Raw genomic sequence first — 24,573 nt, forward strand, 5'->3', positions numbered from 1 at the left:
TATGCATTTTAGCATAAGGGCTGTAATGCCCTGAAGCAAAATGGCAGTTCTGAATAGTATGTTTAGTGAGCATGCTCAGGCACCCTGCAATGATCGGCCATGCAGTGATGAGTCACTTGTTGGAGCTGGGCGGTAATGAACACACTGACCACAGCTAGTAGCCAGCATTGACAGAGAGCTACAAAGATATAAGTAAAGTATACTAACTTTTTTAATTATATAAGCCTTAGTACCCTCATAGGTTGTGTCATGATCAGTTTTTATAGGCAAGTTGAGTGTTTTTAAAGCACTGTATATGCACTGTTGCACTTTGTATTCTAGATCTTTGGTCTTATGCACATATGTTTAATGGAGCACTTGTAAACGTTACTATGACAATGGCTATTTTGAATATGTAAAACGGATTAATCATTGGAATTTTATACACGTGTTACTACTATTTAAGTCTGTACTGTATTGACTATGAGCACATTGCTTGACAAAGACGGGTCACCGTTGAAACGTTGCCATCTGAGGATCAGTAAAGTATCCACTTTTTTCACATTTAATTTGAGTGCTGCCTATTTTTTTTTTACTATTTTGTTATAACTCTGTAAGCATCACTCTGTCCGAAGCCTTTATAGACTGCGCAAGCGCGAGGCGCAGTCTGGCTCCAGACAGAATGAGGTAGCCAGCGGTGAGAAGCGTGTATGGCGCCAGAGATGGCGGTACCGATACACACTGCATACCGCCATCTCCGATGCCATACTTACATACTTGCCTGATCGGGAGGAGCGTTGCCGCGATGCTTCTCTTCGACCGGGGCGGGAGTGCGGCCGGAATCGCGCATGCGCATAGCGCGATCCGGCGCCATTTTACTGAAGACACACTTGCAGTGTGTCTTCAGCAATATGGCTCCGGACAGCGCTATGGGCATGCGCGTACTCCGGCGCCAGACTCCTCCCCCGACCTCCAGCAGAACGTGACAGCGCTGGAGCACAGAAAAGAAGGGTGAGTATAATATTTTTATTTTTTTTTTGTATGTGTGTAGTTTTAATAGGAGTGAGGGGACCATGCATACCAGGATATGGGAGGTGAGAGGACCATGCATACCAGGATAGGGGAGGTGAGAGGACCATGCTTACCAGGATAGGGGAGGTGAGAGGACCATGCTTACCAGGATAGGGGAGGTGAGAGGACCATGCTTACCAGGATAGGGGAGGTGAGAGGACCATGCTTACCAGGATAGGGGAGGTGAGAGGACCATGCTTACCAGGATAGGGGAGGTGAGAGGACCATGCATACCAGGATTGGGTGATGGAGTGCCATGCATACCAGGATTGGGGGGTGAGGGGACCATGCAAACCAGGATGAAGAATGGGGTGCCATTCATACCAGGATTGAGGGGTGAGGGTACCATGCATACCAAGATAGGAATGAGGGTGCCATGCGTACCAGGATAGGAGGGTGGCAGCACATACCAGGATGGGAGACCATATACCAATTAAAATGCTTGCCACCCGGGCGTAGAACGGGTTCATAGCATATATATATCACACACACACAAAAAAAAAAAACCCTTCTGCATGCATGCAGGTGTGGCATCTATGCTGCAGCATAATCACATGTGTACTGAGTATATAATCAATATGTTTGAAGCTATCCTGATATTCAAAAGTTTAAAAAATCCATTTGAAAACTCTGCCCACACAGTAGCAGCCATCAGTGATCCGATAGCTGCTACTGCGCAGGTGCAATCTTGCTAGAGAAAGAAAAAAAAAAAAAAAAAAAAAGGTTCCTCCTCCAAGATGGCGAGGTCATTTCAAATTTTTTTTTTATGAACATAAAGGATAAGATCAATAATAATTATGCAATAGATATGCGATCAGGCTGCAGCGCAGGCACCACCGCCTGATCGCAGCAGCTTTTTTCCCCCCCATGAGATAGATAGATATAGATATAGATATATATATATATATATATATATATCTCTAATTTATTTTCTATGTAAACTAGGGGTCAGGTCGCCGAGAGAACAGCGACCTGTCAAAAGCCATACCGGTGTATACCTAAACAGAGCACCAAATAAAGACCTCCTACAGACCCACCCCGGAGCATGTGCATATCATTAACTCAAAACTGAAAATGAAGATTAAACAACCACAAGACGGATTTCATCAAGATATAATTTTAATCAGTATAACAGCAATGACCTGACACTGTCTGTAGGTTACTGTGCACAATCCTGCTGACAGGTTCCCTTTAACCATGCGTCAGGAGTTTGTGCACAACATACCTGACAGGCACAAGTTAGAAAATCGCTTATAATATCTAGTTCTCAATTTCAGGGCTCTAAAAGTAATTAGTGACCTTCTTAGGGAGGAATTTAAAAAAGTATACAAAAGCAGATGCAAAAAGTGTAATTTAATAACCATAACAGTAATAAAACAGAAGTACCCAAATTTCACAACCACGGTCAAATAGCCTCCTGCTTTCAGGAGATAACTATTACTAAACATTAAAATTAGGTAAAACACAATTGCAAGGCTCTTTGATGCTACTGGAGTCAAGTTCACTCTGATTCAGATGAAGAAACATTGGCAGATCATAGCATATATCAGAGATTATTATTACATGTTCAAACCGAAGAGCTTGAGAGGCCATGTCTGAGAAAACCCTACTTATTTCTACAAAATATCCACAAACTTTGCATTACTTATTCATAAAACAAGAAAAATTAACAATTTTGATGAAAAAAAAAAAAACAAAAAAAAACAAAAAAAAAAAAAACAAAGTACAAAACCTTCAGGCGCAATGAGCTTGAGAGGCCAGACCTGCTCTCTTTACAGCAGAAAAACTGAGTGGGGGGTTTCAAGCAACACCTAAAGATAGGAAGGTACTGGGAGGGGTGGGATGCCCTGTCGCCTTGGAGAGGCCGATTGCGCCTGACGCAGGGTTAAAATTACTGCACTTTCTAGAACAGGACCCATCCTAAACCTGTTGGTTTGTGAGGTATTCAAGCATAGATGGTTATAAAGGAAATATCTATATTAGATAATACCAAGAACTTATTTGTTTCTAAGTATCCATGTAAAAACCATTAGGTTGGGTTAAATGAGATGTAGACCTTGTGAATCTCTTTTAAAGGGAATTTGTCAGCATTACATACACCAAAATATTTATATGTGCATGTAGCCCTTTCAAAGGCAAGTATAGCAATACAGTTACATGGCCAGTCCATTCCTTTATTAATGAGAAATCATGAGTTTGATTTGATATGTAAATGACACTGAAGTTATTTGTAGATCTGAAGCCTCCATCACTACAACTCTAGTCTCCACCCAGAGATGCCAACTTCAGCTTGAACTGAAAGCGCCTTTGCCTGAAGTCAGATAGCAAGGAGACAGGCAGTCAAAAAGCAGGAGGCAGTGCTGGGAAAGAACAGTAGAGCTGGAGTGACAGAGGCTTTAAATTTATGGTAGCCATTTGCATTTCAAATCAAATGTTGATATCTCAGTAATGGACTGGATTGTTGGACCAGTCTTTGAAAGAGATACATGCACATATAAATAGCTAGGGGGTGAGGAAGATTAAATCCTAGCGGGCAGATTCACTTTACATAAGGAGAGCTGAAAGGTCCTCTTTCCAAAGCTTTTGAAAACAAGGAGTAAATATCAACAATGGAGCATTACACTCATATTGGTATCCACTTTTAGGGGGGAAAAAAAAAAAAAAAAAAAAATAATAATATTATGAAACCACTAAGGCTACTTTCACACTTGCTTTTTTTGCAGCGCGTTTTTCCCGCAAAAAAAATAAACGCATGGAAAAAACGCATACAAATGCTGCATTTTTTCAAGCATTTTTATGCGCATGCATGAAAAAAACGCAGCGTTTATGCGTTTTTACCGCGTTTGCGTTTTTTTTTCCCAACATTAGTTGGCCCCTCACACTAACCCAAACCATGACTTTACTAACCCTAAACCAAACCATACCCTAACCCTTAACCAAACCATACTAACCCTTAACCAAACCATACTAACCCTGACCCTTAACCAAACCCTAACCCAAGCCCTAAACCCTAACTAACCCTAAACCCTAACCCTTAACCAAACCATACTAACCCTAACCCAAACCCTAACCCTAACCCCCCCCTAACAAACCCTAACTCTAACCCAAACCCCTAATTTCCATTGTCTAACCAATGGTCAACAAAAAACGCATGCGCAAAAAAATGCATACATGAGCATGCCAATGCACACCCATAGACTTATAATGGGTGTCTTGCTGTAAAAAAAAAACAAAAAAAAAAAAACGCATTGCGTGTGCATGCGTTTTTTTGAGGCAAGTCGGACGCCCAAAAAATGCAACAGGATGCATTTTGTGCGCCCACCACAAAAAACGCATGCGCGTAAAAACGCATACAAACGCATGTGTATGCGCACATAAGCGCATCCCATGCAAAATATAGGAAAAAAAAGCGCATGCGTTTTTTAGCGCTAAATACAGCGCAAAAAACCGCAAGTGTGAAACCAGCCTCAGCTTACAAGTCACGAAGAAAAGCTAAATGTTCAAACATTACACAAATCGATAATACAAAAAAAAAAAGGAAAAAATCAATAACACTGGCGTGACCCTGTGTTGTCACGGTTGGTATCCTCTTAATATATTGCAATCATATTACATAGCACTGTTTACTTAAAAATCTTCATTTTGCCCTTCTACCCAGGTAATTCTTCCTGTTTCTATATAAAGAAAAAAAATCTTGCCCCTGCAGAAATCATTCCGCCTGACCCAGCTGCTCTCCCTCCCAGGGATTTTTACAGTGACTCGTACAGGAAAAATTGACCTCTTGTTTTTACATAGAACTTAGCAGGGTTCAACGAGTCAGATTTTAATGATGTCAAAAAAGTTCTCCAACATGGTCAGGAAATAAAACTTCACGTTTATTATAGAAACATTAAAAGACATGTAGTGGATACACTTGGAAGCCCAGGATGGCTAGCGACCAACATGTTTTGACAGTCTTAGGCTATGTGCCACGTTGCGTGTTAAAACGCACACAGAAAACCGGACTCCTTCCCAGAAATCGCGTTTTTTTCCGCGCGATTTCACCGCGATTTTCCCATGCGATATTCAAGCACTTTCCAAGCGATTTGAAGCATCGCTTGGAAAGTGATTGACAGGTTGGTCACACTTCTCAAACAGTGTTTGCCAAGTGTGACCAGGTTTTTACTATTGAGGCTGCCTATGCGGCATCAATAGTAAAAGATAGAATGTTAAAGTGCTAAAAAAAAAAAAATAAAAAAAAAAAAAAAAAAAAATCGGGGTATATTTACCTTCCGGCGTCCCGCGCTGCCATCCCGGGCCTCAGCGTTCCCAGTAATGCCTTGTGAGACCTGTGATGACGTAGTCTCGCGTTGCTATAGCAATCTCGCGAGACCGCTAGAGTCACGCGAGACTACGTGACTGGGAAGGCATAACTGGGAACGCTAGGCCGGGAATGCAGCGCGGGACGCCGGAAGGTAAATATACCCCGATTTTTTATTTATTCTTTTTTTTTTTTACAGTGGTATGGTACCCAGGGCCTGGAGGACAGTCTCCTCTCCTCCACACCGTGGGTACCAACCGCACATGAGACGCTTAACTTCCCGCATGGTGGGCATAGCCACATGCGGGAAGTAAGCGATTCTCATGCATTCCTATGGGTGCGGAATCGCGGCAATTCTTTGCGTTTCCGCACAAAAGAATGAGCATGCTGCGATTTTTTCCGCGATGCGATTCTGCCGCGGAAAAAAGCGCAGCATTAGCACAGCATGTGCAGAATGCCATAGGAATTAATGGGGGGGGCGTTCTGTACACGATTTTTAAACGTTTTTGCGCCGAAAATCACAGCAAAAACGCTTAAAAATCACTGTGTGGGCACACAGCCTTAATCAGTTTTATTTCCTGACCATGCTGGAGAACCTTTTTCACATTGTTTGCTTCTGCACACCCAGAGCCTCGGGTGACTCCCTGCGGATTCCATCTTCATCTGAAGAATTGATATACAATGAACCGACTATTCCCTGTCTTTCTACATATAGATTTTAATCATGGGAGGTCATTGACCTACTGGAAAAGAATTAGCTGGGCAGAAAGGCAAAATGAGCAATTGTAAGTACACAGTTCTATATAATGATTACTGCAGTATATTAAGAGGATAAAAACTTTGATGGGAGGCGGCGGCTTCTTTAAAATACTTATTGTAGTCAAGCTAATCCTTTGTCAAAATCAAGATTAGAGTTCTAACCTAAGGGTAAGTACACATGTTAAGTATTTTGTGTAGACATTTCTGCATCTCTTGGCAGAAAAGACGTAGCATAAAAGTCTTAGTTACTTACTGTTAATGGTATTTTTCGAAGACCATGACAGCACCACCGAGAGAGGGGATCCGCCCTTCAGGAACAGGAAACCTACAGATACAGAAGGGCGGCACCTCTCCCACACATCAGTTGGATTGGATTACAGAGCACAAGAGTACCACCAAGGTTAATGGCAAAAAAAAAAAAAAATACGTACGATACTATTACCGCCTATTACATGTGGATCATATAAGAGGAAAAAGTGCACACCCAAGCACAAAAAAGGGGAGGGAATCTAAGGGTGCTGTCATGGCCTTCAAAAAAAATACTGTTAACGGTAAGTAACTAAGATTTTATTCGAACATCCATGACGGCACCACCGAGAGAATTACAGAGAGTAATAAACTATTTAGGGAGGGACTACAACCCGCAGCACCCCTACACCAAAGGAGATGACTGAGGAAGCACCCAAGTCTAACCTATAATGATTGTAACACGTGCTTGGAGAAGGCCAAGTGGCGGCCTTACATATTTGGTCAATGGAGACTTCCGACCTCTCTGCCCACGAGGTTGCCATGGGTGGAATGCGCTCTCAATTTCTCAGGTGCCGGCCTGCCTTTCGACGTGTATGCTAGCGAAATAGCCTCCCTAATCCACCTAGCCAGTGTGCTCTTTGACACCCTACGTCCCTTCCTGGTGCCTTGAAAGGAGACAAACAAGGCATTGCCTTTTTCCAGGAATCAGTAACTGCTAGGTATTCTAAGAGACATCTTTTAACATCTAAGGTGTGGAGTTTCATTTCCTTTTGGTTGACTGGATTAGGGAGGAAGGATGGAAGAACTATTTCCTGCGTCCTATGAAAACTGGAAGCTACTTTAGGTAAGTATGCTGGATCGGGCCTAAATATTACTCTATCGTCCTGGAATTGCGTATATGGAGGAAGCCTAGACAATTCCTGGATGTCATTCACTCTTCGTGCTGACGTCAACACCACCAAGGCGGCTACTTTGAGGGAAAGATTTTTCACAGAGGCTGACGAGATGGGCTCAAACGGGGCCTCCGTCATTGCCATGAGAACTAGGTTTAAATCCTACGGCATAACCCTATCTCTCTCTATGGGCCTGGACCAACCCGCTGGCTTAATAAACCTACTAACCCAATAATTACCAGAGACATCGCAGCTAAAAAAGGCCCCCAGAGCTGAAACCTGCACTTTAAGGGTACTGGTGGAAAGACCCATGTCTAGATCCTTCTGCAGGAACTCTAGGATCTGAGCTATCAGAACTGCTTCTCCAGCTACAACTCCTGAGTTCTGTAAGAATTTCTTCAAGGCTCTGGCATAGATTCTGGTCATAATAAATATCCTCCTTAAAAGCAGGAAAGAAATTAAGTTTGGAGAAGTCTTTATCCTTTTGTAATGACCGTTCAAAATCCATGCCGTCAGATGAAGGCCAGCCACCTGAGGATGGGAGACTGGGCCCTGGGATAGGAGATCTGGAACATCCGTCAGGACCCAAGGATCGGACACAGACATGGCTCTGAGGCATGAGAACCATGTCCTCCTGGGCCAAAACTGGAGCTATCAGCATTACCCTTGCTCTGTCTTTCCTGATTTATCTTACTAGCAGGGGTAGTAAAGACAAGGGAGGGAAGGCGTAGGATAGATCAAAGTCCCATTTTACTAGGAAAGCATCGACTGCCAGAGGGATTTCTCTGTGATTTAGCGAACAGAACGGTCTCACTTTCCTGTTCTTTTTGGTGGCGAAGAGATCTATGTCCGGCTGACCCCACCTTCGTACAATCAGGTTGAAAATGGTAGTTTTTAGAAACCATTCTCCTTGTCTTAGAAGATTGAGGCATAAGAAGTCCACCGTGGTATTTTCTTTCCCTTTTATATGCAGAGCTGTTAAAGATAGGAAATGTTCTGCCAGCTGGAACAAGCGTTCTGTTACTTCCATCAGAGGTCTGGAACGTGTCCCGCCCTGGTGGTTGATATAAGCCACTGTGACATGATTGTCGGAGAGTACTCGCATGTGATGACCCTGTAGGAGCCTTTTAGCTGCCTGCTCTACTGCCGTAAATTCTTTCAGGTTAGAAGACATCTCTACCTGATGCTCCCATAAGCCCTGGACTATAACTTTACCTATATGAGCCCCCCAACCAGTAGGGCTTGCATCCGTGGTGACTACTCAGGTAATATCATACTCCCAGGGCACTCCTCTGGATAAGTTTTTTTTCTTCCAGTCACCACTCCAGGGATTTTACAGTGATCTGGGATAAAGTCAGTTGGCTTTCCAGGCAACCCCCAAGAATTTTCATATAACATCGCCCTGTAGCGTTCTTGTATGAAACTGTGCCCATCAGACCGCAGGGATGGAGGACGAGAGAGCGCCAAACAGGGACATGGCCTTCCTGAGGGACATGGCGGGGTTGTTAGAGGCATTTAGGACTTGATAACGCAGACGAACTAACTTCTCGGGCGGTAGACGACACTCCTGATCCTGTGAATGTAGAGTCAGGGGTTTCTTCCGCTACCTGTAGAAGGGGAGGGGGTTGGGGAGTGTAAGGTACTGCGTTAGTCCTTAGCGTAGGCCATCACCCCCTCTTTAGAACCCTACCGTTTGTCGCATATACGGCTGACAACTTTTTAGGGTAAGCGTCTGGCAGGGGAAAACTGCAGAGGGCATATCCCCTGTGTTTCGATTTCCCAGAACACTTCTTCCCCTGGCAGACAGAAAAATATAAGGGGAAGACTGCATCACCGGGTGTATTTTTATGAAGATCTCTTACCCGATCCGCAGCCGTAGTAGGTACCAGATCACGTGGGGGGGGGCAAGCTGATGCTGCTGAATCCTTCATTCTGGAGGAACTTTTGCGGCTGGATTGGCCACTCGTCCGGCCCTTCAGCTGGGGGTTTTGTACGAGGTCTTAGGGAAGCATGCTCCAGTCAGCGCTCCTGCTGGTCCTCCTGCTGCTCCATGGGGGCTTCTGACATATCCATTCTGGCAACGAATCAGAAGCACTCCTGCAGCATCCCAGGACCGTTTTATGGCCCCTCCCCCGGATATCTGGATCCACAACGCCCCCTTCATCCCACGCCCCCCCCCTCCCACCGCCACATTTGGCGGTATCCATGAAGAAAAAAGCTGTCGGGCACCTGGCTTCTGGCTCAGCGCCTCAAGCCCCGCAGCATCACTTCCACAACTCCCAGTGAGGCTGCAGGGATGCGCCTGCCCCACGTGACTCCAAGACCGAGATGACGGGAGCACCGGAGGGGGTGGGGGGGGTGGAAAGAGCGACCAAACCCCGGGTGGAAGGGGGATACTTGCCTACCGGCGATGGCTTTTCTGAAGACAGATCCTCCGGACACCGCTCCACCTGCACCGCACACTGCCGTGGAATCCTCCCCGGACCCACCTGGGTTGACTCGCCAGCCTGGGATCCTGATGATCTGTAGGATATCTGTAGGAACCCTGTCCTCCAGGAACAGGAAACCAAACTGATGCATGGGAGAGGTGCCGCCCTTTTGTATCTGTAGGTTTTCCGTTGGGCAGATCACTTCTCTCAGTGGTGCAGTCATGTACGTTCGAATAAATAAGCACTTTTTGGTGCAGATTTTTCCCCCACTCAGTAGGATTGAAATCTGAAAATCAAAAATAAGCAACGTATGCATGAGACTCCATTATTCTTATTCACTTTGCTAGCATCAGGAAACCCTTCAGGTTGTGTGACAAATCTGTGCAGAAAAAAAAAAAATTGACAAATCGCAACGTGTTCACAGGTCCTGTCAGTTATATTCTGTAGTTTTTACATCGATTTACAATGCAGAAAATTAAAATAACCTTACCTCATGTTGACAAAGTTTCCCCAAACGGCTGAAAACGAGAAAAAAAAAAATAAAATGTATAACAGATTGTGTATTTATAATAGTTTTTGTCAAACGCACACATCAGTATCCACTGTTACAATATCACAGCTGACGTTATAAGCTTTTGCCACTTTTTAAAATTCTTAACAAGTTTAAATAGAAAAAATATACGAGTATATATTCAGCATGCACAAGGTCAACTGCATATCCGTCCGTTGTCAGATAAGTTTCAGGGTTATGATAAAAATAATTTCAGTTGAAGACACTTCCAAGAACAGAGAAGTCACATCGCCCTTTTCAGTCTCATCAGAAATCATAATCTAGCATGCAAATGGGAATGGTTTTAAAAGCACCACTCCAGAGATTTTATTAATGCTGTCTTCAGGATCACACGGGCAAAGCAACAGGAGAACTATACTACATTTATAGTTGGAGACATATGCTAATCTTACTTACATTTCTGGATTGATTAGATCTTGGAGATGCGAATACCCCTTTAAGTATAGAGGTAGCTCAGACAAATATGATATGAAGATCTCTCATCGCATAATATCTCATATTTCAAGTTTTGGCTATGAACAGGTGGGCAATAGTTTAAAAGGTTTTAGCAGATCAATTAACTGGCAGGTTCAGAAATAGATGCCAAGGTACATTAACACCTCCTGAGTCCTTACTATATAAATAGGAAATAGAAACCAGGGCCAACACATTTATATTATATAGCCAAGAATATTAGGACACCTACACATTAGTACTGGAGCTTTTATCATACCCCATTCTAAATTCATAGTCACTCCCAATATCCCTAGGGTCGTATTTCCACTTTTTTGTTCCCGAATGAGCCACGGTAAAGGATTGAGAGAGGTTAGCTGAGGAAGATCGACTCGCCTGATTCACCAGTCCTTATTTCCACAACAACGACAAGCACTCCAAAGTGAGGTTGCGCACCCCCGAGTCCAGTGGTTCGCATAACAGCGGGGAAGGAGGAGAAGACGGACGTAAGGCTGAGGAGACACGGGACCGTAGCCCCTCACCATCCAGCATTGCCCCAGGGTGTGGGGGTGTTTGGTCCCCCTCCAGCAGAAACAGCATACAGGGGAGAAAGGCAAAGGCGATTGACCTCAGGCTGCCCAGCTACCAACAGGCATGAAAAATGGAGTGACTGTTCGCTGAACACAGCACACCAGGAAACCTCTTCATCCTTAGTGATCGGAAAAAAACAAAAAAAACAAAAAAAAAAAAACAAAACATTGAATAACCATAAGACGCACCCCAAATTTTCAGAAGGAAAATAGGAAAAAAAAAAATAATGTGTGAAACAATGGTCCGTCTTACAGTCCGAATTCAGCTTAGCAGCTCATCCATTTGCAATTAAAAACAGTCCGATTTCAGGATCAAAAATTTGGGCGAGCGTCATGCGATTTTTCCGTATGACATGCGTATGACATCCGTATGCACTCCGTATTCAATGCGATTTCAACACGAGGTTTTACATAGAGCAGTTCTCTCCATGTAAAAACTCATGTTAAAATAGCATTGTAAAAAACCGTACACAGTTTTAAAACAAAAGAATCTTCAAATATGCATCCGCATATGAATTACCGGCTTTTCTTCTATCTAATATAAATACATATTAGACACCCCCGGAAGAAGCTGGTAGCGAAACACGCGTCGGGGTGAGTGGACACCTGGAGACAGTGCCACAGGAAGATATTTATCAGGCTCCTACCATGCATTTTCTATTTGTTCCATTGATATTTATTAATGGATTCGGAGGCTTTACATAGCCATGGGGCCTATTCATTGTTAGACTTGTTAGCACTACTAGGGCTTTGTTTACATATGCAGGTACGCATAATTTATGCAGTACACCCCAGGGATCTATCATTGTTTTAGCTTGTCCATTTAGCTACCTTGCTAGGGGATTATTCTAAGTAGGATTCCTGTTTTGCCTTTTACATGGGATGTATTATGCTGCATATGATTACATTTATATGATGTTATAGCCTATTCATTTTAGCTCGGTGTCCCCTGTCATGGCTATCTTTGCTTTTGTCTACACTGTTTTTAGATGTTTTTTCAACAAAATATATACATTTTTAAATTCTATTGTCATTGTGGGATCTCTTCTTGTTCCCCTCATATGGTTATAGGGGACTAGTTGTATTATATGGTTGAAGTGCCCTAATTTACATATCTGGACTCTTTGTTAATATATGTATATATTCTATGTGTATATATCTATTCTTTTCTGAGCCGTCAGTGTGATTATACAGTAGCCGCACATGAATGGCCGGCTTTTCAAAGGACACTGGTGCGTATAAATCAGACAGCACTCGCATAGTTCAAGTGCTGTCCGATTTTTTTCTCGCAACCATTTACCTGGATTGGTGTTTTTCAGCCGAAAAATCGCAGCAAATTGCAGCATGCTGCAATCTTTTTTTCTCAGTTCGATTTCAGCTGAGGGAAAAAAAAAAAAAAAAAAAAACACAAGTGAGATGTCACCCATTGAACAACATTGGTCCAAATGCAATCCGCTTTTTTTTTTTTTTTTTTTCTTTTTAATCGGATTGCACGCGTCCGATTTCATCGCCAGCGAGTATGAGCTATACCAGGGAAGGAGGTCCAAGCTGGTGCTTTGGCCTTCGGAAAATCCCATCCCAGGTTGGTGGGGTGGCTGTGTTCTATGGGGCAGTTGCAGCGGCTTTCTGTGCTGCATGGGGGGCTCCGTCAGCATTTCGTCAAAGCCCGAAAGCCACCGCAGCTCTGTCACTGCAACGAGGAGGCCTCTGGAAAGATGGCAGTCGGGGGTGGCCCATGCTCAGATTCAGATCTCGGCAACGAGATCTCGTCCCGAGATCTCAGGACAAGATCTCGTTGACGAGATTTGAATCTGAGCATGCGCTGCCCCTGGCAGCCATCTTTCCTGAGTCAACCACATTGCAGCAACGGAGCTGCTGGGGCTTCCAGGTTTTGATGGAAATCTGGCGGAGCCCCCCATGCAGCACAGAGCCCTGCTGCCGTCACAACACAGAGCCCCGCTACTGCCGCACCAGCCTGGGAACTGAGGATGCATTGGGACCACCACAGGATTTGTAAGTATATTGCAACCATAAGACACACTCTCATTTTTCCCAAAAATTTTTGGGGAAAAAAAGTGCGTCCTATGGTCCGAAAAATACGGTATCTAACTCTTGAATTTGTGTTTTTCTTGTTGGTCAAAAGCCTGAAACGTTGACACTTCTTGTAGGTTAAACTGATATTTCTGAACGGACAAATGTTTACCTTTTATATCAGCTCCTACAGTTTATTGTACTGTTATCTTTGCAAAACTGGGATGCAGGGTCACTGAACAATGATTTTTGCTGATATGTTGATTACACATTGGCGAGGCCAGCTAGCTTGTTACTTGCAAAAAAAAAAAAAAAAAAAAAAAAAAAAAAAAAGTGTAAAAACTATGCAAATTGATTAAATAGTCAATCCATGAGAGTTAACCTCATAACATCAACTTCTTGACCTCTGGATGCTGGTTTGAAGGACAACAGTTGGGAACAATATGAGTGGGATATACCTCTAACAATATACAACCATACGACCAAAACATCCAAGAGATCCAAAGAACCAGAGACTCTTTACAAAACCACAGCCAGGAATGCTCTACAGGATAGCTGCCAGATCATGGCTCCACCACGAGGGACACAGATTTTTACATTCTACTAGATAACAGCTTAGGGGGCCATTGCCCTGGCTGAGAGAATACAGATCTGCACCATGGACGATAACTAAACAATGGATATTTTTGGGGTCGTCAGGATTTGAACCCAACGGTCACCTGAGCCCCATAGATACGTTTGGGAAAGCCAGGAACGTGACCTGTCACCTGGCTCCATGAAGATGTTCACAGTTGCCAGGTTGTGATCCTCAGATCACCTGGCCTTGCACCTAAATGGACTGTCCGCTTCCTAAACTTGTTGCCTCCTGTGCGTGCAAAAGGTGAGGTAGTCGACACTGGAAGCTCTGAAGTCACAGCTGCTCTTATCCCAGCGAGTCAGTGGAAGGACAAGACTAACTGTGCAACATCTTGGGTATTTTGCAGGGACTGTTCTATGTGTTATTTGCCTGTTTTGGGATTCAATAAAGTATTGCCACACTGTTTTACCCTCACCCTGTGCTGTCTGAGTATTATGCCCACAGTAAAAGGAAAGTGGCCATTCGTTGAGATGATCACTGGTCCATGTTGTTTCAGCTAGAAGACTAGAGCACACGCTGACCCCAGTGACTCCACACGTGACCAAAATATCTTGGTATACTAATGCATTTATAAATTTAACGTCACTGGAACTAAGGAACCTAGGTCATCCCTGAAAAACCACCAAAACTTACAGTTGACAATGCAGTCAGGCAAGTCACGGCCTTCTGGCTTTCACCAAACCAAGATTAATCCATATAGAGAAGAGTGTTTAATCACAGAGCACCTTTCCACTTTTCCATAGACCAGTGGCGGCCTGCTTAACGCTTCCAATGCCTGGCATTGTGCTTGGTAGTGAAGTAATATTTGCTGGCAGCTGCTCAGCCATAAAACACCCATGCAGTTATTGTACCGACGTCAATACCCAAAGTTTGAAGTGCTGCAATTATTGGCCCCGATTCAAACAGTTTTCAGCAGGATATAAAATGGTTCGAAGCGTCACCTATTATTTGCACTCAAAGCTCCGCAATTTAATTTTTTCATAAACCAGTCCCAGCTATCTCAGCCAGGTTTCTGAAAAGTGGGCTTGGCCAAGAGGGGTCATAGCCGTGCTTGGCCAAAAAAAAATTCAACATACCGTAATTTATGCAACAAGGCTGGTGTAAATTATGATTGGAATGGACTTCAGTTTATGACTGGTCCTTCAGCCACCATTAGAAGTGCTCTCTAGACTCATGAAGAGATGCACACCTCCATGAATTTGGCATATCTAAAGGCTACTTTCACACATCAGTTTTTTGCCGTCAGGCAGGATCCGGCTTTTTTTTTAGAAAAAACGGATCCGGAATAAATTTTGGAGAACTGTAGAAACGGATCGTTTTTTTTGCTGGATCCGTCTCTGTTCCTGGGGGCTGGCCAATTGGATCTGAGCATGCGCAGACTTAAAAAAACCGGATCCGGTGGCTGGATCCGTCTTTTCCTGGATCCGGCGCCCATAGACTTTCATTGTAGCAAAAAGCTGGAAGCGCCGGATCCGGCGCTTCCGGCTTTTTCGCCGGAGACAAAAAACGTTACAGTAGCCGTTTTTTCCAGACGCCGGAATGAGACAAGTTGCCGGATCCGGCAAAAAACGGATGAAACGCAATGCCATCCGGCACGATCCGGCGCTAATGCAAGTCAATGGGGAAAAACCGGATCCGGCATTGCATTTTGCCGGATCCGGTTTTACAAAAAAAAGCCGGATCGCGCCTGAAGGCAAAAAACTGATGTGTGAAAGAGGCCTAAGGCACGTGCACACGTTCAGTTTTTGGTGAGTTATTTTACCCTCAGTATTTGTCAGTCAAAACCAGGAGAGGAACAACCAGAGGAAAAGTATAATAGAAACATGTCACCACTTCTGCATTTATCACCCACTCCTGGTTTTGGCTTACTAATACGGAGGTAAAAAAAAAACCCCTCAAATACTCTGTGTGCTCCTACAAGCACAGAGCGCCTTTAAGAAGCTGACGGAACCATCAAGTTCTCCAAGGCGAAAATGCAAGCATCCGTATTCCTGAAGCATTTTCTAAGGCGTCTTTACAGTCACTTTTGTGGTGGCGTTGTTGCTGGCATCTTTGCTCTGTACTTTCTGGTTTATAAAGCTGGTGGCCTCTAGATGAAGCTGCCTGAAGAATGAACATGGTCGTTAAACTGTCAAGGTTTCCAAATACTGAAGTTATAAGAAGTGACAGGCACAATGCAATCTCAGCAATGTCATTTAGAGAACACTGTGCATTATGTTCAAATCCAGCACCACTAGCAGGCAGAATCCGCCTGAAAGGTATCGTGTGCATCGTTACTCCAGAGCAACTTTCACCAAGAATGGCTTGTGAGACCCCAGATTTTATGAATTGAGTCGTGGAGACAGCACAGTGTTCGTGACTTATGCAACTCAGCATTTAGCGTACCCGTGGCCAAGTTGCTGCAATTCCTAAACGCTTCAGTAACACATTTTGAAATAAACAGGGTATTCAAGGAAGCACTCCCATGAATATTTTCTCATTAAATCGGTGTATGTTAATATAATCACCTACTGCCATTTTGTCAGGTATACAGTGCCGTCCTGCTCCTCCTCTATCAGAGTCTCTCCACATGAGCCAGAAGCCTCTTTCAGGTTGTGTGCACACGCTGCGGATTGTCCTGCGGATTTTTCCGCAAGGATTTGTCAAAAACCGCAGGTCAAAAGACCTGCGGTTTATCTGCAGTTTAGCCTTCGGTTTGACACCTGTCATTGAGCAGGTGCCAAACCGCAGCGGAATCCGCACAAAGAAGTGACATGCTGTGGTTCTGAAACCGCAGCAAATCCGAGCGGAAAAATCCGCACCGCGGTTTTCATTTCATTGATTTTAATGGTACTGTACACCGCAGCGGGTTCGCATCGTGTGCACACACCCTTAGGATGTGTGCACATGCTGTGGATTCTGCTGCAGATCCGCAGCGGTTATGGCCCTGCGAAACCACAGCAGTTTCTGCTGCGGTGTACAGTAGCATTATAACCTATGGAAAACGAAAACCACAGTGCAGACGGTGTGGATTTTTCCGCACGGTTTTGCTGCGGTTTTCAATCCGCAGAAAGAAATGACATATCAATCTGCCCCATTGTAGATACGATAAACCGCAGGTCTTCTGACCCGCGGATTTACTTGCGGATTTTACTAAATCTGAGCGGACAAATCCGCAGCGTGTGCACACACCCTTACAGTGAAAGCCTATGGAGCCTTGATCTGATGCTTCATATGCTTATACTGTAAAATCCACTTCTGGGTCACGCAGAGCGCAGTGTGATCTGGACATTCCTGATGACACTCAGAAATGGAGCAGAACGGTGCTGAAACACAGAATATGGGCAGAGCTTCTTTTAAAAAAAAATATAAATAAGTGAAAAAAAAAATCCACAAACAGACTTATTACAATGCTGGCATATTCAGCGAGCTCTTTAGGATCTGAAACCATGCTTCACAAATGTTATTAATTCCAGCTACTAGCCATGCAGTCTGAATTTTATATACAGTGGGTATGGAAAGTATTCAGACCCCTTTACATTTTTCACTCTTTGCTTCATTGCAGCCATTCGGTAAATTCAAAAAAAATATTTTTTTTCTCATTAATGTACACTCTGCACCCCATCTTGACTGAAAAAACAGATGTAGAAGTTTTTGCAAATTTATTAACAAAAACTGAAATATCACATGGTCATAAGTATTCAGACCGTTTGCTCAGTATTGAGTAGAAGCACCCTTTTTGACAGCCATGAGTCTTCTTGGGAATGATGCAACAGGTTTTTCACACCTGGATTTGGGGATCCTCTGCCATTTTTCCTTGCAGATCCTCTCCAGTTCCGTCAGGTTGGATGGTGAATATTGGTGGAAAGCCATTTTCAGGTCTCTCCAGAGATGCTCAATTGGGTTTAGGTCAGGGCTCTGGCTGGGCCAGTCAAGAATGGTCACAGAGTTGTTCGGAAGCCACTCCTTTGTTATTTTAGCTGTGTGCTTAGGGACCAGAGCTGTGGAGTTGGTGCTCATTTTGGTGGAGTCGGTATAAAATGGACCGACTCCTAAAATATATAATAAATTGGGTACAGTAGTTCAATGCAGAATGTGCCGAATATTTTTTCATAGGAATTTGGGAAAGTTATGAAAAGGCTGTTCTATTCCTGATCTAAGGCTACATTCACACACAGCGTTTTTGCTTTGTTTTTTGAGGATACGTTTTTCAGCTGCAAAAGCAGATCAGCTTTTTAAAAAAAAAACGCATCACCTGAAAGGTTTTTGAGCTCATAATCTTTTCAATAGCAAAAGCAGATTAGAAAAACGCCACACAAACTGATATGCTCATTAAGCCCAAAAACGGATCCTCACAAAACAATGTGTCTGAATGTCATATCTTGAACCCATTGACTTTGCTGGGATGCCCAGTGTCACTGCATTTTACTGCAAAAAACGGATCCACAAAAACGCTGTGTGTGAATCATGGCTGTAGCCAGCGAGGGGCGGGGGGCAGCCTCCCCCCCCCTAGAAGCAGGAGCATGCACCTATCAAAACTCACTTGTATCCTACAGTGCTCCCATCCTACACCGGCTCCAGACTGCAGGGGGCAACCAGAACCCCTAAAATTGATTCCATCTTGGAGACGTGCTGGGAAAGGGGCAATTGTCGATCAAGCCACTCGGTGGGGCAGCACTTATTTAATGATTGAGCGATTGCTTGAACTAAAACCGTTTCTTATAGATATGGCGAACCCTCAGGTAACCCTAAATGAAGGTCAATGGACACAGGTGGCTGAATTGAAGGAATTGCTTAATCACCCATTTACCGTGACTAAAAAATTACAAGCTGAGGATTTAACGCATGGCATTTTCATAAGGGAGTTGAAGAACTTGCTATTTTTCCTGTCCCAAAGAGGAGGTTTAATCGCAGATGGCATTTCTGCTTCAACGAAACGGAGAGAGACACAGCTATTGGAAAATATAATTTTTCTGGCAGCTGTTTATGTGGACCCAAGTCATCGTATACTGCTTGATGATCAACAGCTTACTAAAGGAAAAGAAGCTCTGATTGAGGTAGCAGTTAGGATGAGTGGCCTACAGGAGGACTTGCCAGGCGCAAGAGGACTTGGGTCCTGACAGTGATACTGCTGCCATATCTTCATCCTCATCAGATGAGGAGTTTGACTTTGACAAGTATTTGGATGACATGGAGCAGGCAAAGCATTGCTGCAAGGAAAAAGATTTCACTCCGTCTCCTATAGCAAGCAGATTGACCATATTTCAGCAAAATGTTTCACTTGCTCTCAAAGAAATAGAAAAATTCAACCGTTCACCAAAATTGACTGTGCATGAGGCAATTCCTTTATACTTGGAAATTGTTAGAGATGTTGCCCATATGGTTACGGCTTTGCCTCCAACCCAAGTTAGTGTAGAGAGGTGGTTCTCTAGCCTTAAAATTATTATAAGACTTCTGGTGGTTCCAAACATCTTCCATTTAAGAATTATGGAGGCCACTGTGCTCTTAGGAACATTGAATACTGCAGAAATTCGTTTGTAACCTTGGCTAGATCTGTGCCTTGCCACAATTCTGTGAGATTCTTGGCCACTTTGACCTCATGATTCTCATTTGGTCTGACATGCACTGTGAGCTGTGAGGTCTTATATAGACAGGTGTGTGCCTTTACTAATCAAGTCCTATCAGTTTAATTAAGCACAGCTGGACTCCAATGAAGGAGTAGGACCATCTGAAGGAGAATCACAAGGAAATGAACAGCATGTGACTTAAATATGAGTGTCTCAGCAAAGGGTCTGAATACTTACGACCATGTGAAATTTCAGGTTTTCTTCTAATAAATTTGCAAAAATGTATACATTTCTGTTTTTTTTCAGTCAAGATGGGGTGCAGAGTGTACATTAATGAGAAAAAAAAAAAATGAAACTTTTCTTGAATTTGCCAAATGGCTGCAATGAAAGTTAAAAATTTAAGGGGTCTGAATACATTCCATACCCACTCTACTCATGTCAGCGAGACTGAATGAAAAACCTGAATGCAATGATTAAGTGGGGGGTCCCAATACTTTTGGGGATATGTAATGCCTGTGGCCCAGGTTGGTAGTGATGGGCAGTCCAGATCTTTTGGGGGAGCTGGATCATTTGGCTCCACTCACCAAAAACACCTGGCTCTTTTGGATCCCAAATGGATCACCATTTAATATGTGATCACTCGCAGACTGACAGCAAAACTGCACCCACCTATAGTCAGCCATTCACAGTCCATTTAAAGGAAGGGGGGATTTCGGGGTTTTCAGTAACCTTGGCATCTGATCATGCTCATTTCACTCCCAGTGAGTGATTTCGAGACTGAAAACAGCTCTCCCGGAGGTGCTGGCTCCCATTGATCACTGGAGGGAGACAGCTTGGTCGCGAACGACATCACTACAGGCTTTTAACAGGGGAGTCCCGATCAGGCCGTACAGTGGACAGAACTCTATGGCTACATGCCGACTACCTAAAGGAACTGCTGAACATGTCATGCATGCAGAATACAGTTTTTTACTGTCTCCAAAGGAGAACGGATGCCATGCCAAGTATAGAGCATATACATCCAACAGTGGATGTGGACGTGCGCAGGCCATCGCTGCGCTCAAAAGCGCTAATGTGAAACTAGCCTAAGTAGCGACCCCCGTCCCCAGCGATGTCGCTAGTAAGATCTGCCTGTGTGGAAGCTCACTAGCGACCACTTAGCGATGTACCAGTGATCCTGACCGCGTCATATCGCTGGTCGGGATCGCTGGTACATCGCTAAGTGTGACAGTACCTTTAGAGTGTAGCCATTGTGAGTGAAGATGATTGCCCGAGATAACACCAAGTCCTCATTCAGGTGTCCTCGAAATTTATGAGTGTACTTCACAGCCCTAACCCATTCCCATTATAATCCTTGGGAGCTGTTCACATGTCCGCTTCTCACAGGTCCCAAATATAAATCAAAATCAAACATTTCAGTTTTTGATTGGAGACTGATCAAAATTATTCATGCAAAGTTTACGGGTCAAGAAAAATTACAGCACATGGATGGCATCAGTGATCAGTCCATGATTAACATTGCAGCGTATAGCTTTGTATACATGTATACATATTTTTTCATCCTCTGTAATTTGTGACAATCACTGATGGTAAAAACTGACATATTGACCAGACACCAGTGAAACAGACTGTACTTGCGCACGTGAAATTCACTGATGTCTGAATGAGGCCTAGAAGGCATAGCTGCAGTACACAACCAAACCCATGGCTGTGTATGATGTAACTGGGCTCCAGAGCTTCTCCACGTGCTACGGACCCTAAACTCCCATGATCTTTAGAGGACCCCTTCAGTCAAATCTTGATGGCACCACCTAGTGATGTAACAGCAAAGTTTTATACAACCTCTTACACGGTTTTAGATACGTTGCACAAAAGTAAAAGCTTCCTGTGACCTGATTAGGTGTTGGCAGTTGTAGTAATTATCCCTTGATGTCTCCATGTAGAGAGCTAGCCCCTGGCTATAATATTTGCTTACTATCCTGCACATTCAGGACGCTGCCACCTGGAGTGGAAGCCATTCGATTTCTTTATTGGCCAAACAATAAGCAAAAACTTCAGACACTAACTGAAGACGACTTGAGCGGCGAGGAGCTTGCAGCCAACGTCTAGGTGCAGAACCTCACTCCTGACAAAAGCAGAAGAACACACCATCTACACCGTATCATGTATGTCATAACAACGTGCTGCTGCAGAATATGTACAAGACTTTCTGAGGAGACATCGATAAGAACAATACTTTATAAGAGACATGACAAGTGTAAGGAAAAACACTAAACAGGTCAGATCTGCTCGTTAATGTGTCACATTCCAGACTATGTGAATGAAACCCACTCTAGAACAGAGTGCCCACTTTGTATAAGTGGCAGTACAGACACACCTTCCTACAGACAGCCCTGCTGCTGCCTCCTGTATCCATTACTGCACATTGTAGGAAGTGATCAGTATACAGAAAACAGCAATGAGATGTTAGCTCCGCTCCACACTGCCTTTAAGTAGGAAGAGTTCCAGCATGGCAGCCCCAGGCCAGTGAATGAAGAAAAGGAGGGCACTGTCCTTCGCTGTCACCTCCCTGTGATAACCGCACCAATTCTGCTGTCACCTCGTTTCACCAACCCATCAGTCACCATGCTGCACCATCCCCATCGCTTCCACTGTCACCACACTGCGTCATCCCCACCGCTTCACTGTGACCTCCCTGTGATATCCCCACCACTTCTGTTGTCACCTCGCTTTGCCAACCCATTTATCACCGTGCCGCGCCATCCCCACCGCCTCTGCTGTCACCACGCTGTGCCATCCCAACCACTTCCACTATCACCACGCTGTGCTGTCTCCACCACCTCCTGTCACGGCGCTGCACCATCCCCACCGCCTCCACTGTCACCATGCTGCGCCATCCCCATCGCTTACGCTGTCACCTCACCATCCCCACCACTTCGCTGTCAGGTCGCTTCACCATCCCCACTGCCTCCACTGTCACCTTGCTGCACTGTCCCCATGCTGCGCCGTCCCCACCACTTCACTGTCATGTCGCTTCTCCATCCCCACCACCTCCACTGTCACCGTGCTGCGCCGTCCCCGAGCTGCGCCATTCCCATTGCTTCCACTATCATCTCACCATACCCACCACCCCACTGCGCCATCCTCACCGCCTCCGCTGTCACCGTGCTGCACCATTCCCATTGCTTCCACTATCATCTCACCATACCCACCACCCCACTGTCACCACACTGCACCATCCCCACCGCCTCCACTGTCACCATGCTGCGCCATCCCCATAGCTTACGCTGTCACCTCGCCATCCCCACCGCTTCCCTGTCATCTGGCTTCACCATCCCCACCGCCTCCACTGTCACCACACCATCCCCACCGCCTCCACTGTCACCATGCTGCGCCATCCCCATAGCTTACGCTGTCACCTCACCATCCCCACCGCTTCGCTGTCATCTCGCTTCACCATCCCCACCGCCTCCACTGTCACCATGCTGCGCCATCCCCATCGCTTACGCTGTCATCACACCATCCCCACCGCCTCCACTGTCACCATGCTGCACCATCCCCATAGCTTACGCTGTCACCTCACCATCCCCACCGTCTCCACGATGCGCCATCCCCACCGCTTCGCTGTCATCTCGCTTCACATCCCCACTGCCTCCACTGTCACCACGCTGCGCCGTCCCCACCACTTCGCTGTCATCTCGCTTCTCCATACCCACCACCTATACTGTCACCGTGCTGCGCCGTCCCCGAGCTGCACCATTCCCATTGCTTCCACTGTCACCTCACCATACCCACCACCCCACTCACACTGCGCCATCCCCACTACATCACACTGGGCACATGGAGGGCACTAGGGCCATTTGGCAGTGCCAAGCACTGGACACTTTCAGGATGACACAACATGAATACGAGACGTGCATACACAGGAGCAGGGCACAGCAGTGCCCATAATAGCCTCACACTGCCCCCACTACATGCTCCAGGCTGATGGCAAAGAATGAATGGGCACTCACAGGCTACATAGGCGATCAACGCGAGTGCAATGAGCAGCTTCATCGTCCTTCTATTGATTGCAGTTAGTAAGCGTCGCATTCGGCTTTTCACCATCACCAGCCGGACCACGTTCCGTACCCGAAGTCGGAGCCGGGAACATGAACCCGGCGTGTCAAGGAAATCCCAGGAGGAGAGCTGAAGGCCAAGACACGGGTATAAGTGAGTTCCTGCCCGGTCAGGACACAACGCATGCGCGCAACTCCACTGCACTTCATATACTCTGGACACAGGAAGGCATAACGCCATGCAAATAAGACCTGTGAGCATGCGCGCCACTGACTGGCGGTCTCTGATCACGTGACAGTACGTCAGGACCTGGCGTTCTGTGTGGAGATACTCTCCTAGCAACACCACGCTATGGTACCTGGCGACTGCAGGAGCAGAGGGGGCAGCAGGGCGCAAACTACGGGAGCAGAGAGAGGGCAGCAGGGCACAAACTACGGGAGCAGAGAGGGCAGCGGGGCACAAACTACGGGAGCAGAGAGGGGGCAGCAGGGCGCAAACTACGGGAGCAGAGAGAGGGCAGCAGGGCACAAACTACGGGAGCAGAGAGGGGGCAGCAGGGCGCAAACTACGGGAGCAGAGAGAAGGCAGCAGGGCACAAACTACGGGAGCAGAGAGGGCAGCGGGGCACAAACTACGGGAGCAGAGAGGGCAGCGGGGCACAAACTACGGGAGCAGAGAGGGCAGCAGGGCACAAACTACGGGAGCAGAGAGAAGGCAGCAGGGCACAAACTACGGGAGCAGAGAGGGCAGCGGGGCACAAACTACGGGAGCAGAGAGGGGGCAGCAGGGCGCAAACTACGGGAACAGAGAGGGCAGCAGGGCACAAACTACGGGAGCAGAGAGGGGGCAGCAGGGCGCAAACTACGGGAGCAGAGAGGGCAGCAGGGCACAAACTACGGGAGCAGAGAGAGGGCAGCAGGGCACAAACTACGGGAGCAGAGAGAGGGCAGCAGAGCGCAAACTACGGGAGCAGAGAGGGGGCAGCAGGGAGCAGAGAGGGGGCAGCAGGGCGCAAACTACGGAAGCA

At 45.6% G+C, this 24,573-nt stretch overlaps 1 protein-coding gene across 3 annotated transcripts in view; it reads right to left on the reverse strand.

Moving 5' to 3' along the window:
• Positions 1 to 23,801, reverse strand: part of UXS1 (UDP-glucuronate decarboxylase 1) — a 102,828-nt gene extending 79,027 nt beyond the window's left edge. For 2 of the 3 annotated variants that reach the window (XM_073590480.1, XM_073590482.1), the window contains exons 1-2: positions 23,501 to 23,801; positions 10,171 to 10,198 (exon numbers count right to left, since the gene is read on the reverse strand). In XM_073590480.1, coding sequence (XP_073446581.1) covers positions 10,171 to 10,198; positions 23,501 to 23,786 — 314 coding nt within the window. In that variant the 5' untranslated portion in view covers positions 23,787 to 23,801. The remainder of the gene's footprint in view (positions 1 to 10,170; positions 10,199 to 23,500) is intronic. The other variant, XM_073590481.1, reaches the window with a different exon arrangement.
• Positions 23,802 to 24,573: the final 772 nt, after the last annotated feature.

Source organism: Dendrobates tinctorius, unplaced genomic scaffold (genome assembly GCF_039654945.1).
Source record: "Dendrobates tinctorius isolate UK_male_01 unplaced genomic scaffold, ASM3965494v1 ptg000117l, whole genome shotgun sequence".
Classification (NCBI taxonomy): Eukaryota; Metazoa; Chordata; class Amphibia; order Anura; family Dendrobatidae; genus Dendrobates; species Dendrobates tinctorius.